This window comes from Haemaphysalis longicornis, unplaced genomic scaffold (assembly GCF_048455015.1).
Source record: "Haemaphysalis longicornis isolate Haplotype H1 unplaced genomic scaffold, Haemaphysalis longicornis Haplotype H1 scaffold_12, whole genome shotgun sequence".
Taxonomy (NCBI): domain Eukaryota; kingdom Metazoa; phylum Arthropoda; class Arachnida; order Ixodida; family Ixodidae; genus Haemaphysalis; species Haemaphysalis longicornis.
Window position 1 is genome coordinate 8529062 of NW_027526225.1, and position 18421 is coordinate 8547482.

The 18421-nt window shown below is 49.2% G+C and overlaps 1 protein-coding gene across 1 annotated transcript; it reads left to right on the forward strand.

Moving 5' to 3' along the window:
• The first annotated feature begins 12639 nt into the window (after window positions 1-12639).
• LOC144162383 (uncharacterized) lies at window positions 12640-17533 on the forward strand. The gene is made up of 2 exons (XM_077692886.1): window positions 12640-14195; window positions 16016-17533. Exons 1-2 carry the CDS (start codon window positions 12922-12924, stop codon window positions 16956-16958), a joined length of 2217 nt encoding a protein of 738 aa, XP_077549012.1. The 5' UTR covers window positions 12640-12921; the 3' UTR covers window positions 16959-17533.
• Window positions 17534-18421: the final 888 nt, after the last annotated feature.

The following is an 18421-nucleotide window of genomic DNA, read 5'->3' on the forward strand; positions in this document are numbered from 1 at the left end:
AGAATCACCTTAGCACGGCTCTCTCTCTCTCTCTCTCTCTCTCTCTCTCTCTCTCTCTATCTATCTATCTATCTCTCTCTCTCTCTAACCTTTTGTGAACCTTTTATTTTGTGCTTGTCAACCTTTTGTGAACATTTTGTTCACAGATGTTTCGATTTACACGGTGCTGTGCCTTTTCTGATGGAAGCGAAAAGCAAAGACGCTCGTGTGTACGAGATTTCGGCGCACGTTAAAGATCCCCAGGTGGTCAAAATTATTCCGGAGCCCTCCACTACGGCGCGCCTCATCACCTGCGTTGCGTCGGCGCGTTGCCGCGCGCACGGACGCCGGACGCCGGACAAGCCTCGGCCTTAAGGTGTTTCGCCCCTAAAATTTCTCCGCAAGACATCCCGGAGCGAGGCAACGAAACCTACGGAGAGAGCGTGACTTATAAGGAAACATGCAAGTACGATGGGCGCGCTTTTTCCATTCTGCTAACGTTGATTATGAAGGTTCCGCGGTTCGTTCTGTTGCGGACATAATAACGAATGTAATGCCCATCAACCTCACGGAACCCTGCTGGACAGAGAATTTCGAAATAAAAACTACCACCTCCCCTCGCGGGAACCCCTGTGTAGATGCGACGCATAGGGTGTTCACGTTGCAGCGTTGTACAGCGGAGGAACGGCGCTGGAACGATGGAACGGAGCGGCGCAGGCACCGCGTTTTATAGCGCGCATAACGGTGAGGGGACGCGCCGGCGCCAGTGCGTCTGCCGCGGCTATGACGCAAAACAATCCACTTTAATCCAATCCAATCCAAGCCAATCCAGTCGAATCCAATCCAATGCCCCTCGCGAGAGAGTGTTCGCTATCGGAGAGGAGAGGGGGTGAGCGGCGGAGAGCGAAGCTGGCGCGGCGAGGAGAATGGGGGAGGGACGGACGCCGACAACAACGACGCCGACGCCGGATGGAGGGACAAGGCGGGTGAATGAGATGCGTGGCATCTAAAAATGAACGGTGGTGTGCCCGCAGACTCTCCGTACCCCTTGACAACCCAGCTCGAGTATGTACAAGCGCCGTCAAAAGTAATTGGAACATGGTCTCGTAAATTTACAGAAATTTCTTCTGTAAACTGCTTGGGCCGCATTGGTGTGCGTATCGTCCCTAATAAAAAATCTGCCTGTAAACCGGTATAATTGGTTGTCATATAGCGAGTAAGAGAAATATTTAGTGATATTCACAAATCCTTGTTCCTGCACCTGCACAGTCGTGGACAAATGAAACGCGAACACGAAAATATGGCCGTGAAGACAAAATACAAGTTTGGTTCATTAGAAAGACTGCTAGCCCCGATAACAATGACGCCAATTTTATCGCAAGCTTCGGACATAATGGAGATATTAAAGAACACGTGCGAAGCAGTGGCGACTCCCTAGCCGCTGTCCGGCAACTTTTCTATGACGTCACAGAATCTAGTTTGTGCGATTGGTGACCGCCGAACTAACTCATCGCTGAGACATATGACTGGACCATTGTATGGGGCCTCTTGTTCCGCTTAATCGCGTCACTTAATGCTAATTTGCAGTTAACACAGTGAAAATTATGTTTTTAGTGCTGGCTCATATGTCGTCACTCCTGTCCATAACACGTCACTGTTGCGCGAAATCCTCAAGTTTTTCAGAACTTCTTGCGTTTTATTTAGTTATAAAAAAATCTTCTGTGGCGGGAATGGAGCTAAGTGAGGTACTAGGGCCTAGTTCCTTCAAATTGAACGAAGTTGTATTTTGTCTTTATGGCACCTCTGACGACAACACCTTACGTTTCCCCTGTAATAACGTGCGGAGATGGTGCTGCTGACCGTGGAGCTCTGGGCTTCCGTTCTGCACTGCAGTCCAGAGTGCAAATCCCATTTGTTCACGCATGTGTTGTTATCTTTTAATCTTTACAGGAGCGGTTGTTATCTTAACCAGACAACGCCACAAATGGCGCTTTTTCGCGAATTGGAGCACCTACTTAAGAATGCTGGTGGGTAAAAAAAGCGGAGAGGAAGCCAGGAAGAATCTGAGCAAAATTAATCAGAGTAGCACATGAGTAACCCATATTTCTTTTTTCTTTTTGAACGCGAGAGGACTGTGTAGCGGCATTACTACTGACCCCACTGGGCAACAGCGACTGGTAAAAGAGAGAAAACGAAATATCGTCATCAGTATCATCATTACCATCGAAAATGAAACCGTCTGGCCTCCCCACGGCGACGTCGTACTTTTTTTCTTTTTGCTCACGCCAATATCTCCTCAAAACCTAACACAAACCTTCAAAAGCTAATTATGCTATTAAACAGAAGCGCTGACTACGGGGCGGAGGGGGTAGTGGGGCTCGTGCCCCCCTTCCCCCCGGACGGCTTCACGTCCGAAGTTGGATATATTTCAGACGTCCATTCGGAAGTACGAAATACATCCAATTTCGGACGTCCGAATGGACGTACGTAAACGTTAAATCCGGACGTACCACGGACGTACAGGGTATGTCCATCGGCTTTGAAACAGGCGTCCTGCGGACACGCGCTAGAGCCGGAATGGACGTACGTTGGACGTCCGACGGACGTCCGGGGTTGCTTGGGTCACAGAGCAGTATGGTCTATCCCGCCTTCTCCCACCAGCCCATGCATCTCTTCCACTACATTAAGAGGAAGACTCCTACATTGAGGAAGACTCCTTCAAACGGCAGCCCTCCCAACGAGATCCTTTCTCCATCATATTCACCCGCCGTCAGAATTCCCCTCTCCCGAATGTCCACTTTGTGGTGCGTATACGTCGCCCACCCATTGCGTGTGGGAATGTCATCAAGATCATCGCTCCCCAATCACCAGCAGCGAGCTGTGGGAGGAGGCGCTTGGCAGCTCCGACCTGGCCACCCCAGAACTCTTGGTTGAACGAGCTGCTTTAGTTGCCACCGGCCTGGTGGCGCCCCGTCTCCTTAACCCATCTGTTCATAATAAAGTTCTGTCTCTCTCTCTCTCTCTCTCTCTCTCTCTCTCTCTCTCTCTCTCTCTCTCTCTCTCTCTCTCTCTCTCTCTCTGGTCAATGACAGGTCAAACATTCATTAAAAAATTATTGAACGCAGGCGATGCGGCGCGCCGTAGTAGAGGGCTCGGGATTAATTTTGACCACCAGGGGACCCTTAAAGGGACACTGAAGTGAATTTGTCAAGCTCCCGTTTTTGCTTGCACTGCGTAGACTGGCTCAAATGAGCACACTTTTCAATGTTTATTCGGTTGACAAGTCGGTAATTATTTTACAAAGCGCGAAAGAAGAAAAACTACCATGCGCGGTTTGCGGCGGCCGCACCAACTAAAGCTGTGACGTTAGGAGGAGCCGCACCGTGATTGGACGATGCCCAAGGTGAGCAACCAAACAAGTTTCGGTTTCGGTTTCGGTTCTGTAAAACACAACCGTTGGCGTTGTTGGATGGGTATTCCCAAAACCTGAGTAATCATCGTACCGCGCTTCTGCCATGTTGTCAGCTGTAAAAATGCATAAAGATAAGCCTCCTAGGACGGATTAGAATCGTAGCATTCACTAGCCGAAACCTACGCAGTGCATGAACGCCCTCCGCGTACCCGCAGACGCCCAAATGTCATGCGCTTTTCCCCCATATTTGGAGCTTGCCTCCCTCATGCCTGTATCGTAAAAAGCGTGTTCGCACCAGGCCAAGGGTCTGTTCATTCTGGCCTGTGCCCACTGCCTGCAAGCAGTCGGTGCTTATGGCAACAGCACGCCAACGAGAACTCGCTAGCACGCCAGTGCCAGCCTGCGCGCGTTTTGTGAACTAGTTCGTGGAGCCATGAACGTTGCGGCCCAAAAAAAGGTGAACTCAATATAGAAAACATCGGCGGAAAACGAAAAAGTTAACTTACAAAAAAAAAAAAAGTACGTACTCGCGGGGATTCGAACTCGTGACTTGCAAAATGCTTGCGGTGTCACACCTAGCAACCCAGACCGCTCGGCCACGAAGCCGGCTCGGCCGTGAGCGGTAATATAGGGTATATAATGTACAACCAGTTTACACTTTTCTTTAGTTTTGACATTTCAAGCAGCTTAGGTGACTATTTGTTGTATTGCGCTCGTGCAGTAAGCGTCGCCCGAGTTTCCACAATAGCTCACGTCTAGCAATTGCATTTCGTAGACGGAAAAGCGTTCGCAGATGTGTAGTCGTGCTGGTGACCGCTTTGCTTGTTCGCCCAGCGCAAAAAGGTGCTTCCCGCACCCTAGTTTTACGCTGTACGGTAAAAATATCAGTTGATTTTATTTCCTTAGTACCTATATTGACTTCGCTGACTCTTCTCCTGCCTTCAAGAGGCCTTATATTTTCCTACTGGCATACCAGTCAGCGAAGCGTCGCATGTGCGCTTGTGCAGCGCATGTGTGAAGCGACCTTGACTTGGAGCTAGATACAGTGTACAAACTAACAAGTAAAGAAAGGCAAATTCTACCATTCACAAACGTGTCCTGGCTTCGTTTCAACTGAGCGAACGAATTGCGACGACCCGTCGGCGGCCGGCGGACGAAACGCTGGGCCGACTGGCTCTGTCTGAAGGCCGGGGAGCCGTGCAGTAGCGCAGCCAATTGCCAGCTCATCCCCTCCTGACGTCACACGAAAACGCCACAGAAAATGGGCGAGCGTAAAGAGAGGAGGACAGCATTTTCGAATTAGTTTTTCTACTAAATAAAATCGCGTAAACGCGCCTAGAGTGGCCGAAACATGGCCTGGGGACTCCGGACTACAGTTTGCGCTCGTAATCCCGCATTGTTTACAAATCACTTCAGTGTCCCTTTAACGTGCGCCTAAATCTCGTACACATGGGCGTTTTCGCTTTTCGCCTCCATCATAAAAGCGGCCGCCACGGCCGGGAATCGAACCCGCGTCCTAGTGCTCAGCGTCACAACGCCTTAGCCACTGAGCCACCGCGGCGGGTCATTGAAAAATGCCCCTCAAATGAATTTGTATATGCGGAATATGTTGTCTATAAAAAAAAATGTACAACAGAATGCAAAAAAAAAAAAAGTCCTCAATCGCGTAGCGACAACTCTTGCTTTTCAGTGCCACCAAACACGCTTGTGGGGCGTGATGAAAGCGATAAAATAATTTATCCCGTACGTAGAACGCTTCCTGGTACGTATACATCTAAATTCTATCGAAGTTGTTGAACGTAAAAAAGGACAACACCCTTCGATCCTTTCCTCGATATGCCAGTGAAATGTGTAGGAGGACGCCAAACATACAGAAGTGCTGCAGTTTTTATTATGCGTATATGCCACCATTCCAAGGTCACCCGCCAATCAGCGACTTACACCGGTCATGTAGCGTCATTGAACGGACCCGAACAAGACAAAAGCCTCCTAATGTTTCATCTGTGGAGGCTTGGTTATATGCAAAGAATTAATAATTCTGAGTTGAACGAAGGGCTGCTTGGACCAGCGTACTCCCTGAACGAGGCTCACATACTCAATAGAACGTGAACTTCATTAACTTCTCCGATATTACCAATATGCCTGAGTGCCATGCTTACAATAAATTGATTCATTCATCTATTCAATATGCACATCACATTTTTAATCTATTGCAAGAAACGCGACTGACAGTGGCAAGAATAGAAAATTCTGTTCAATAATAAGTTGAACACGGAAGCAAAACAAAAACAATAGTAGATAAAAAATTAAATATTAAGAGCCTCTGATTACAGAATCATTCGTTCCTCCTTTCAAAATGAACACTTCTGGCGTTCCTGCGTATTCGATCGAGAGTTTCATTTCGAAATACAGTTCACTTACTAACATTGCCAGCAAGAATTAGATCCTTCGCGCAAGAAATAAGAATATTCCTTGAATATGTGTTTTAATGGTCACATTTATGCAACAAATTTTTGTGCCTGGGCTGCCCATTAAAAAAAACGACTCGCTTCTTTTTGTAATGGTGCTTCAGTCATGCAGTATTTTTGCATAAATGTGACCAGTAAAACACGTGCGCATTCCAACTGGACGCTTAAACCACTGAAGTTCACGGTTGATTTGCGTAGCATATGGGGACACCCGGAAGTTAGCTGCCACTTCATAACAGGCTCTGACGAGTGCAGGTACCCATGTGGCGAACTGCCCCCCCCCCCCCTCGCCTTCCCCCTCCATCGGATTACAAAAGTGGATAACATTTCTCGCAACAATCCATGTCGCATTGCTGGTCCTTCATTCTGTTATTCCAGGCCTATCCATAGTTGCAACAAATCGGGTGATTGTGGCAGCTGTGGACATTTCGCATGCATATGTTCATGCGCGTTCCAACACAGTTTGGAGTGCGACATAACTTTGACAAACATAACAAGGTTGTTTAACCTAATTTGGTTTAGGCAACTGAAGCAGCTCTCCATCTCGGAGATGCGTGTGCTTTTAAAGGGACACTGAAGTGAATTTGTCAAGCTCCCGTTTTTGCTTGCACTGCGTAGACTGGCTCAAATTAGCACACTTTTCATCGTTTATCCGGTTGACAAATCGGTAATTATTTTACAAAGCGCGAAAGAAGAAAAACTACCATGCGCGGTTTGCGGCGGCCGCACCAACTAAGGCTGTGACGTTGAGAGGAGGGGCGCCGTGATTGGACGATGCCCAAGGTTAGCAATCACACAAGTTTCGGTTTCGGTTCTGTAAAACATAACCAATGGCTTTGTTGGATGGGCATTCTCAATATCTCAGTAATCATCGTACCGCGCTTCTGCCATGTTGTCGGCTGTAAAATGCACAAGATAAGCCTCCCAGGACGGCTTGTGGTCAGCATTCACTAGCCGAGACCTACGCAGTGCATGAACGCCCTCCGCGTACCCGCAGACGCCCAAATGTCATGCGCTTTTCCCCCATATTTGGAGCTTGCCTCCCTCATGCCTGTATCGTAAAAAGCGTGTTCGCACCAGGCCAAGGGTCTGTTCATTCTGGCCTGTGCCCACTGCAAGCAAGCAGTCGGTGCTTATGGCAACAGCACGCCAACGATAACTCGCTAGCGCGCCAGTGCCAGCCTGCGCGCGTTTTGTGAACTAGTTCGTGTAGCCATGAACGTTGCGGCCCCAAAAAAGGTGAACTCAATATAGAAAACATCGGCGGAAAACAAAAAAGTTAACTTACAAAAAAAAAAAAACGCACGTACCCGCGGGGATTCGAACTTGTGACTCGCAAAACATTTGGGGTGAATTTCTAGCGCCCCAGACTGCTAGGCCACGAAGTGGGACGGGAATTCCTTGCTAATATAAGGTATATATTGTACAACCGGTTTACACTTTTATTTAGTTTTGGCATTTCAAGCCGCTTAGGTGACTATTTGTTGTACTGCGATCGTGCAGTAAGCGTCACCCGAGTTTCCACAGTAGCTCACGTCTAGCAATTGCATTTCGTAGACGGAAAAGCGTTCGCAGATGCGTAGTCGTGCTGCTGACCGCTGTGCTTGTTCGCCCAGCGCAAAAAAGTGCTTCCCGCGCCCTAGTTTTACGCTGTACGGTAAAAATATCAGTTGATTTTATTTGCTTAGTACCTATATTGACTTCGCTGACTCTGCTCCCGCCTTCAAGAGGCCTTATATTTTCCTACTGGCGTACCAGTCAGCGAAGCGTCGCATGTGCAGCGCTTGTGTGAAGCGACCTTGACTTGGAGCTAGATACAGTGTACAAACAAACCAAGTAAAGAAAGGCACATTCTTCCATTCACAAACGTGTCCTGGCTTCGTTTCAACTAAGCGAACGAATTGCGACCAAGCAATTTTTTTTTAACCTCCTTGATTGCGACGACCCGCCGGCGGCCGGCGGACGAAACGCTGGGCCGACTGACTCTGTCGGCCGGGGAGCCGTGCAGTAGCGCAGCCGTGGCGCAGCCAATGGACCTCTCCCTGTATGTAAACAACGTGACGTCACTAAGCGCACGTGCGCGACGGGTGGCGCCTGCTGGCGGCCGCGAAGTGAGGTGGTGGTTGGCAGAAAGCGCCTGCGCCGACGGCACGGCCTGGCCGCGGGGCGGCCGTAAGGAATGATGTGCCCATGGAGGAAGAAAAAGTTAGGAGACGGCGCCACCGGAGAAACGTGAAGCCTATGCATAAAAAGTAAAATCGAAGTCGGCCCAGGGCGTCACTGCACCACGTGACCCCACCGCGCCGCTGTGTGAGAGCGCGCGGTGGGGTTTGTGGGCCGCTGCGCGCTCTTCAATTTCGTCTGCTCGAAACTACTCTGCGGCCCGTTTGGTCTTGGTCGGCTTTGGTCTTTCGGCTTTGGTCTTTCGTACGTACAAGGCACTCCCGCCTGCACGCACGCGGGCATGAGATCGCCGAGCAGACGATACAGGAAGGACGGGGAAAAGCTACCGCCAACCAAACACGAGAGATGCGGTGGAGTCGGAGACCGCCGCCGCCGCCGGCCCAGCCGACCATGGAGGTCACGTGCTGGGCCGACTCCGGCGGCTTGAGAAAGGGAAATGGTGGAGGGAGCGGCTTCAACGGCGGTGGGCTTGCGAAGGCTAGCTGCGTGACGTCATGCCGTCTCCTAACTTTTTCTTCCTCCATGGATGTGCCGTTGGTTCGTGCCGTCACTGGCTTCCCACATTGCAGGTGGGGGTCTAGCTATCCTAGCTGTGGCCGTCGCACCTCCATGTAGCTTTCCGCATCTACAACCTCCGCAACACTTTCGTTTACCGCACGGTCAACTGAACGGCGACGCTTTCGGATAATCAGTGCACGGCAAAACAGCCTAAACGAGTCATTCTGAAGGTTGGTGCTGTTACGACGCATCCCAAAATGTTTTTTTAAGATTCTTTGTGTTCGGACACATACCAAGGGAAGCTAATTTATTGTTGCTTTCGAGGTCCGCTTAAGCTAAGCGCGGTGCCTCAGGCAGCTAAACGCTCCCTGTTCTTGGTCTCTTTGCGTCGCCCGGAGACAGTGGCGTACACACGATTTCATGTCTAGGGGAAAAAGGAAAGGTAAAGTATGAAAGGATTAAATAGTAAAATAAGCAGCAACGAAACAAAAATATGAAGAGCAAAAGGCGAAACTTATTCCAATAAAAATATCGCGATGATGTCGTTCTCTACGAGATTTACCTATTGTTTTCTTACCTTTACCCCAGTGAAATCTCGAAATGGTTCATCGTCATTGTGAGAGTAACATAGCAGCCACATATGGTTAGTGCGTATATCTTGCGACAGTGCACTGAAATATTTTCGGTAGCCATTATTTCATGATAGTTAAAGTTAGTGTCCATGTACGCCCGCTGCATACGCCAGCGTCGGGAGGCCACAACAAATGAATACATTCACTGAGTCTGTTCGCTAAGGGCAAATATTTTTTTCGAGTCGCGTGAGCGGCCCATCTCGCCCCGAAGGCACGATGCTACATGTGAGCACGGCAAGCATCTCAGTTTTCCGGCACCCTCAAGGCAGAATATAATTGATCAAGGTAAAAATTTATTGTACTTACAAGCAATGAATTTTGTTCGTCTTGAACAGATCCCCCCATAGCAAAAGACCAAACTTGTCGTTGTCGATCAGGCGGCAGGCCGGTATCGCGGATCCCTCGTTGAAACATTTATTTCGCGTCGCCTAAGCAGGTTAGGCATTCATTGTGTTTTTAATACAGTGCTCTACCTCCTCAAAACATGACAATATTTCGCAGCAAGAAAATTTCCGTCTGCCCCCTCCTCCTCCTCCCCCCCCCCCTATTTCACTTGAGCAAATTTCTGCTGGTGCTGCATGATAGCACATGCGCATGGTTCATAAACAGTATCATTTCATTGCACGAATCAGCGCGGACTGCCAATGTAGACGGTATGACCGCGCTTTGGAGAACAGCTGAAGTTCGAGAATGCGAAATGTTGCTACGAGTAAGAGCAGACTATGTCGCTGCTTTGGATGCCAGCCTCTTCGGCACATTGCGCGCATCCACAATACACGCCGAATTTACCTCTGTGGGGACTCCGAAAAGTCTGATGCCGCTGATCTTGCTCGCAAAATTTGGGCAGCCGAGAGCACAGCAGCCCACCGGCATCAGAAAAGCCAACACGTAAACAAAAATCCCACTTTTGCACGCGTCTAATGCAGCCTCACTGCATACGCGCCGCGCGCCGGTCCGAATGTTTTGCCAACCACCCTCCCGGCCACACCCAGCACGTGCGATTTCCGTGACGTCACGGCCGCCGTGTGACGTACCCCGGGAGAGGTCCATTGCCAGCTCATCCCCTCCTGACGTCACACGAAAACGCCACAGAAAATGGGCGAGCGTAAAGAGAGGAGGACAGCGTTTTCGAATTAGTTTTTCTACTAAATAAAATCGCGTAAACGCGCCTAGAGTGGTCGAAACATGGCCTGGGGACTCCGGACTACAATTTGCGCTAGTAATCCCGCAATGTTTACATATCACTTCAGTGTCCCTTTAAAAGTCGTCTGCTTTACTGTCGTCTCCGACCACTGTGACCTGTTCTTGTTGGAATTAACCATTTGGTCTACAAAGGACGTTGCCCTCTGCTCATTCTGACCTTTATCAGAGTCCTTCAATGCTCTCCCATTAAGTTACGTAGCAGTTTCGTGACCAGTAAAGCATTGAAGGACTCTGCTTTTATGTACGGGATCCTCTTTCAGCTTTTTAAATCATTTCCCGTTGCTGCCCCGTGTTTGTTCTAGGTAGCGTAACCCTCGTCCACGGGTTAAACTACAATATTGTGAACAGTTTTGTTTACTGTAAAGAAGTGAACACGCCTATGGCCGTCGCTTCTATCGCCGGCATGGAGGAAAAAAAAGCTTAGGAGAGGCCCCCAGCTATCCCCGCGCATTGGCAAAAGTGTGGAGGAAGTCACGTGTTTTCGGCGGCCATTGGAAGTCGCGTTAGCAACGGCGTCCTAGCAACAGCCCGCCCGCCGTTCGCCAGTCATGGAGGAAAGGCAGCGCCTGCCTTGTCGTCCGATTGCGAAGATTGCTGCTTCCCTTTGCTGCGCTGTGGTCTTGCGGAACTCGAAAAGGATGCTGCGAGTTGCGACAGCTGCGCCGATGTGAATATGTCATTTAATTTCTACTGGCAAGTGCACCTTGTACCGCGTCAAGCTATTTCCGGTCGCGATCACGACGCGCCTATTGAAGTGCAGATATCGTGAACGCGCCGTCTCGTCGTACGCGCGGACACCCGTCTGGTAGATTTTCGGGAAGTGATACACGGTGTGCAGTACGTAGGCGACTTGCAACCGAACGATTCGCAACTCAATTTTTTCGTTATCGCCGCTGCAATATATAGTTTGCTAGGCCGGCAATGCGCTGCTTTTGCAACTGTTACAAGGTAGATTCCCAGTTGATATAATTCCATCGTCCTATTACCTTAGTAGGTGTCCGTCTGTTGACTGGAAGAGTGTTGGATCTGGAATCTGGATCTTTTTGTGGTCTCGCTCTGGATTTCGCTTTTCAACGCTTCATACTGCGAGGTATGAAGCGTTGTATGAACGTTTTCAACTGATATCACCTTGAATTTATTGACACTGAGACAAGTTGAAACTTGGCGAAAAAAAGTTTATTGACGCCACCCACCCTCTCATTTTTTTTACTCAATAAAACGTTTTGCCTCCTCCTCCCGCTCCTCCTCCTCCTCCTCCTCCTTCGCAAAAAATTCTATCGAAGGCACGCGAACAACGGTAAAAACATTCCACAATTTTTTAGCGTGAAATCTGCATGAAGTACTGCATGCTTACCTATATATATAGAACGGCCGTTTAATTGACTAGTCATCTCTGGGATTGCCAGTGAAACTGCAACGCAAACTTGGGCACTTTCCAGTCCGGTAGCCGCACGGCGTTCGCCCACTGTTTGCGGCGTTCTCCATCGCTTGGGAACCTATGAACGGCGGCGATTGCAAACAAAGGATGAATGCACACCAATGTACAGCAATACTTGTCAGCGGAATGATGCGGAAAGTGATGCCCAATTCCTTGGGTACCGATCGCGACTTGCAGCCTGGCACCGAGCATTACGGCATTGTTAGAGCGAGCCGCTTCGCAAACCTGCTGCGGCCGCACTGAAGACGTGTAACAGTGTAACCGCGCGTTAGGTTCACGGTCACGCGCTGCAAAACGGCCTTCTACCACGGCCTTCTACCACATTCAGCCTATCAGCTGATTTCCGCCGGCTCGGCGCTGGCAGATGCAGGCGACAAGAGAGGCGATACAGGACGGAGGAGGCGGAGAAGGTGCACCGAGAGAGAGAGGCAAAAAGAGTCCGCCAATGGCATGGAGGGCCAATGGTCCGCCATTCGACTTACAGAAATGGCGTTTCCGGCTGCGCTGGGTGTGACGTCAGGGCCTCTCCTAAGCTTTTCTTTCCTCCATGATCGCCGGTGTGCGTAGCCGCATCTACGTGACGTCACAAACGGCTCGTTGCACACTTTTGCGCAAGATATTCCGAAACTGAAACTGGTGACATTACTAAAATAAAACCTTTCCCACAATAATATGAACTAAAAATATTGCCCCTACAACAATAGTGCTATAATTATTTTACTATACTAGTGCTATTATTATTAGTAACTCTGATCATATTTTCTCAACTCTGCTATCGGCTATTTTCACAAGACGAAGCCAACGAAGCCACTGAACAAGCCGGATCCAATAAATGAAGGCGGGCGGGCAAGCATGCATGCGGGCAAGTCTGTGCAGGCAAAAAGTGTGCGTCTCAAGGTAAAGCGTGCGCTTCTACAGAGTGTTGTGGCCTAAATCAACGTTACTAGGCCTAAATACCGCACGAAGTGCAGTGCATCGCATCGCGGTAACAACTCAGCCGAGTCCCTTTCGAAGCAAGATGCTGTGCGCGTAAAAACAGTTGCCTCCGCATCCGTACTTGCGTCCACAGTGGGCGTGGTGCCGCGCGTTGAACACTTCGCGGTGGAGATGGCCTCGTGGTGCAGCACCTCTGACGACGACTCATCGGACACACACAGGTTCGGTGACCGGTTTCCCCCTCTAGTTCACGCGGAAGTTACAACGGACGCCTGGAAAGGTCAATTGGATTTTAACCGAGCGTGCACCGGCCCCAACCAGCGATGCTGGCTATGCACCGAATTAACCCCGTGGAACCGAGTGATGCACGGACTCGGTTTCGAACTGGTTGAGCTCCGGCCGGGAAAGCTCCGCCTCCGGTCGAATCCGCAAGGCGACGGGGACATCGGGGGAAGCCGAGGGACTGCTGCTGCCGAAGCCGCGTTCCTGGTCTCGTGGCTTCTTCAGCACCACCCGTGCATCGACGAGCTCCGAGTCGCCTACGACACACATCCGGGCATCAGTTCGAGGGAAGTGCCTTTCCCCATCCACCTGCGTTCTCCAATAAGGAACGACCCCCGCCGCTCCATCCGCGGCCTTGAAATTGAAGAGAACGCGAGCGCCTGTTTCGACAGCATTGCGGGTGTTTACATCGATTGCTACAAGCTTAAAGACCTCGATGACGTCAGCGGACTGGAGAGGCTCAAGCTGGACTTCAACAAGATCAGGCCCAAGTTGGCAGCCGAGCTTGCGAAGCTTCTGCGACGCAACGCGGGCTCCATCAAAAGGTTCAAAATCTCCAAAGTGAAGCTACCGCGCCAAGTGAACAAAGCGCTGCGGTACCTCTTCAGCTGCGAGTCGCTCACGATTTCCTCGTACCATGACTGGTGCGACCGCTTGCCGAGCATGGACTCGGTGGCGCGACTGTTGCACTCGTCGACGGCGCTGAAGGAGCTCAGCATCGCCCCCATTGCAAGCCGGAGGCAGATGGACGCCATAGCGAACGAGCTGGCGAGCAACACCAGCCTGGAAAAGCTCGGTGTGCACGTAGGAGCGCAGAGGTGCTCTCCGGAGCCCGTGTTCACAGCTCTTCAGCGCAACACTACTTTGAGAGAGCTGCGAGTCACAGGCTGTCGCATCCGTGGATTTTGTGCACAAGCTTTGGGATATCTGGTGTGTAAGAACACTGGCCTTCGCCTCCTGTACATCTGGGACGCTGACGTCTCCGAACTTTGCCTGATCCATTTGGCAGGAGCCCTTAATGTGAACACTACTCTGGAAACGCTCCGCATTTCAAGTAAAACGCTGCCCCTCGATGGAGTTGCGGCACTGGTCAGCGTACTGAGTATCAACAAGACACTGAAGAAGCTTGTCCTCACTGGCTTCAAGTGTCCCCAACAGATCAGGTGTGTAAATTTGGCTGCGGCCAGATTTGTTCTACCTAACACCCTGGCTACACTAGGGCTGAATGTCATTTGACTCAAATGGGGTGCTTTAAATGCCATTCAGAATCCGCCGTGCTACACTACAATTTCGATGGCATTTGAAAGTTTTCGCAATTGCTCGCTGTGCTGTAGTGGTGCTGTTGTCGCCCCGTTCCGTTTTCGTACAATAATACAACAATCAAATTTAGGAGCAGTCGAAGGCAGTAAAATGATATCAAATTAGAAGAGACACCAGTTTTGACTCTAATGGGGTGGCTGTTTGTGTAGTTTTATTTTATTTTTACAACTAACCCACTGGTTTTGAGAGTATGAAAATTAAATATATTGATTTCATATTTTAATAAATGAACATTGGACAAAGTTCCGCAAACAAAAATGCTTTGTTTGTTTTACGTACACAAGTATTATAAATTTTAATTGCCGATTGAAGACACTGCGTGCGAGAGTGCTAGAAATGGCGTTTGAAATCCCAAATGTCCCTCTCGGTGCTCATTGGCTCGAATGTCATTTGAGACGAATGGCATTTCAAAACCTAGTGTAGGAGCACAACTTGGCGTTTGAGTCAAATGGCATTTGGCTCAAATGACATTCGGACGCTAGTGTAGCAGGGGTATAAAAGAGCTGTCATGAAGACAAAATACAGGTTTGGTTCGGTCGAGAGACTGCCTCATTCGAATAACGCTGACATTACTTTTAATGCAAACTTCACACAGGTTAGGTTAGGTTACGTTAAGTATAATGAAGAAAACGGAGTACAGGCATGCAACACCTGAGCTACTTTTTCACACGGAACTTGGCGTATTGTGGGCAGCCCATTGGGATTGGCTGAGGCCACGGTGTAAGATCTACTCTTTGAACAAGCCTGCACTTTTCCACTTTAAGGGCCTGGTTGCTCTTGGATATCTTACACCGTGGCTGAGGCCGACAAACTCCAACGCAAATCAATATAGTTTGTAAGCTTGCAGAAGGAGTTATTGGCTCTTAAATTTAGTGCATATTCTATTTATAGGGGTAAGCATGGGGAGGTAAACAATGGAAGTGACAAAACGAATGCGTAAACATACAAGCACCATGCATGCGGCACGCACTATGCCGGACGAAGATGCGCTGCCGTTGGGCACGTTTTGTTTGACACCACACTGGCCAACTAACGTAAGCGACGTTGCCACTTGCCTGACACTGTTTGTTGAGCATGCCCAATGTTTCATGAAACGATCCCTATTAACCGTACCAATATTGAGTCCTTTAGTAAAATAGTAACCTTTACTTACTACATGTGGCATACACGCAATTATGTGCAGATCTTTAAGGGGTGGCAAGGGTTGAAGCTCTTATTCATCCTGTGTACACCGTTTATGTATGTATACCTACTGTTGCCTGAATGATGTGTTTATGCTGCTTGTGCCACCTGCATGGCTTGTGGGCTCTTGCGCTCTGAGATTAGCGTCCACAGCTAGGCACTTGTCGCATTACATGGTCCTTATCACATTTTTTATTGGTGAAAGGTTTCTGAATTTAATCTTGAGCATGACTGCTTTAATGCAGGTAGATTTCTTTTTTTTTTACTGCAAAGAATATCTTTGCAGTGTTACTACAGGAAGGTAGCACAATACCAAGTGCGTTGTAAATGGTGCACATCTGGTGGACCACTGGCACGTCAACAACAAATGTTAGTTCGAAGAAAAAACGAGATGGAAATGATTTATCGGAAAATGCATCGGGGTTTCAATGTCTGTGAGTAATCACAGATTTGTACATTCAGTCACACCCTTTTTTTACAGGGCTGTCCTGGCAAAACGCCTTACTGAAAACGACTGCTACGGCCGGGTACAGCTTCCCTGGACAGAGCCCGACCTGCCAGGCTTGACAGCTGCGCTCACCTCGTCTTTGCCCGTCATCGAAGAGTTAGTCCTGTCCAACGTCCTCTGCCTGTCCTTGGTTGGTCTCGGGCAACTCTTCGATGCCCTGGCCTCCAACAAGAGCGTACGCACATTTAGGGTTACCATTAAGGGAGACCCCGGAAAAAAAGGCACCGCCCTGTGCGAAATGCTCAAGGTCAACCGGTCCATCGACTGTCTCGACCTTGCCATCGACGGAGACGGGTGCAAATTCGTCGAGGAGATTTCGCACGCACTCGCCGAGAATGCCGGCATCACCGACATCACGCTTGGCATCCACGAAGTCCGCCAATTTGAGACGGCAACGGCTCTTTCCTACTTGCTGGCCCACAACAAGACAGCCACCAAGTTTTATTTCGCTGCCTTCACCAGTCTCTCCTCCGAGTTTGTGGAAGAGTTCTCGCAGGGAATGCTGCAGAACAGGACCATTGTGAAGTTTGGATTGTCGCGAAACTTAATTTGCGACGACTCGAGCTTCCCCTTTTTCGAAGCAGTGCGCAGGAACCGGGGGGCCCTGAACCGAGCGGTGGACTTTGTCGTCTCGCCCAGCCTGGACAGGCAGTGTGCGGAAGGGTTCGACCTTTTTAATGGGAGGCCTTGCCTGCTCAATCACCTGACGAAAGTCACAGGCAAAACAGAGTCTGAAGCACTGCTAGCTGTAGCCGCAGCCGAGCGGTACTTGCATGACAACTACCTCCTCATCACAGGCATCGTTCGGCATTCCGTGACGTGCCACCCAGCAGAGGCCACCCAGGTGGACGCACTCAACAAGGACTGCTGGCTTGCGATCGTGCGTCATCTCGAGGTTGCCGATGTGCTCACCTAGTCCCTGCTCCTGGTTCCCTTGTTCAGCGCATAGGACTCAATCCATTCATGTGTCGTTGTGTGATTGACAATGCCATCTGTGGCTGGTGTTTCGTTAAGTTTTAAAAGCTCGCAAGTTGGCACAGATCATTTATAGCAGTCTGACATAGCTTGCCGGTGGGCATGTTCTATTTGTTTTTTATTCGCCACAGTCTGGCAAAGTTTGCTGTTTGTATAGACGCTCAATCCTTAGCTGTCATTTTTTTAAATAATTGCTGCTTAGTTATATGCTATCGTTTTAAAGTTTTGCTCTGAAGTCATAATCTTTCCATTCTAAGTACCATTTTTTAGCAATGGCTGCTGTTGAACAGCCCTTAGTTTTAAATTCTTAGCTGTCATTTTTTTAAAATAATTGCTGCTTAGTTATATGCTATCGTTTTAAAGTTTTGCTCTGAAGTCATAATCTTTCCATTCTAAGTACCATTTTTTTAGTAATGGCTGCTATTGAACAGTCCTTAGTTTTAGGACATTTAAAGTTTTGCCGTGAAGTCATAATCTTTCCAAATAATGATCTGAATAAAGCGTACGATGTGTTTACTTCTTCCTTCGTGTTTGATATGGGAAATTGAGACAGCGGACCTGTTAAAAGAATTGCCCATTCGAAATAATGAACAACAAAATTGAAATAATGAACAAACTGACTTATAGCTGGAACCATTCGTGCTCTTGCTGCGCAGTATTCTTGAAACAAATCACACTTTCGCCATTTCTGCAGCTACCTCAGCTATAACTCCATCTGTTACAAGTGCGGCCAGGTCTTGGAGCGGTGCTTCCCTCAGTTCATAGAGAGGAGAGAACCGTATTTGCCCGGAAATAGCTTCGGCACTTGCTTTTCCTTTCCCTCAAATCACATGAGAGCTCAAATCACATGCCTCTGCCGTGTTAGTCGGCCAGGGGATTTGGTTCTGGAGGCTTCTTCAGCCATCTAGACCAGGCGTAGCTGCATCAGGGGAGGAGAGCGCCGTGTGTTTGATGTTTATTGAAGGTCTTGTTCCGTGGCTTTTTCTGGTGTTTCCTTTTTATGTGCGTAGGATCACTGTGGTGGCTGCAGTGTTTGCATTTAATGTGAGAATATCTCTGAATGGAAGTGGCCATAGGCCACTGGGTTATAAAGGGTAGGTGGTGCTTTAGAGTTTCCTTGGCTTGTGCAGTGTTGAACGTGCAGTGGGCAGCTGGGAATTCGCACTTGCTAAGTTTGGTTTGTACGAGTTTAGGGTGTCGAACTTGTGCCAGCGCACTGCTGATGTCACTGCACAGGGGTTTACTACTGCTCGGGTGACGATCTCGCAAGCAGCTGTGTGGGTGTGTTTGTTGCCCCATAGCACTTCGTGTTCGGGAATCTAGACTAGTGGAGTTGTTTTCTAGTCCGGTGCTCGTAGCTTTAAAAGTATTCTTGCGGCAACTTGTGAAATCCATCCTTTGTTG

Bases quoted from the DNA above. Each gene is read 5' to 3' on its own strand.
- LOC144162383 (XM_077692886.1), top strand. From the start codon at position 12,922: ATGGCCTCGTGGTGCAGCACCTCTGACGACGACTCATCGGACACACAC. The intron at 14,196-16,015 runs GTGTGTAAATTT...CTTTTTTTACAG, and splicing joins AAGTGTCCCCAACAGATCAG to GGCTGTCCTGGCAAAACGCC.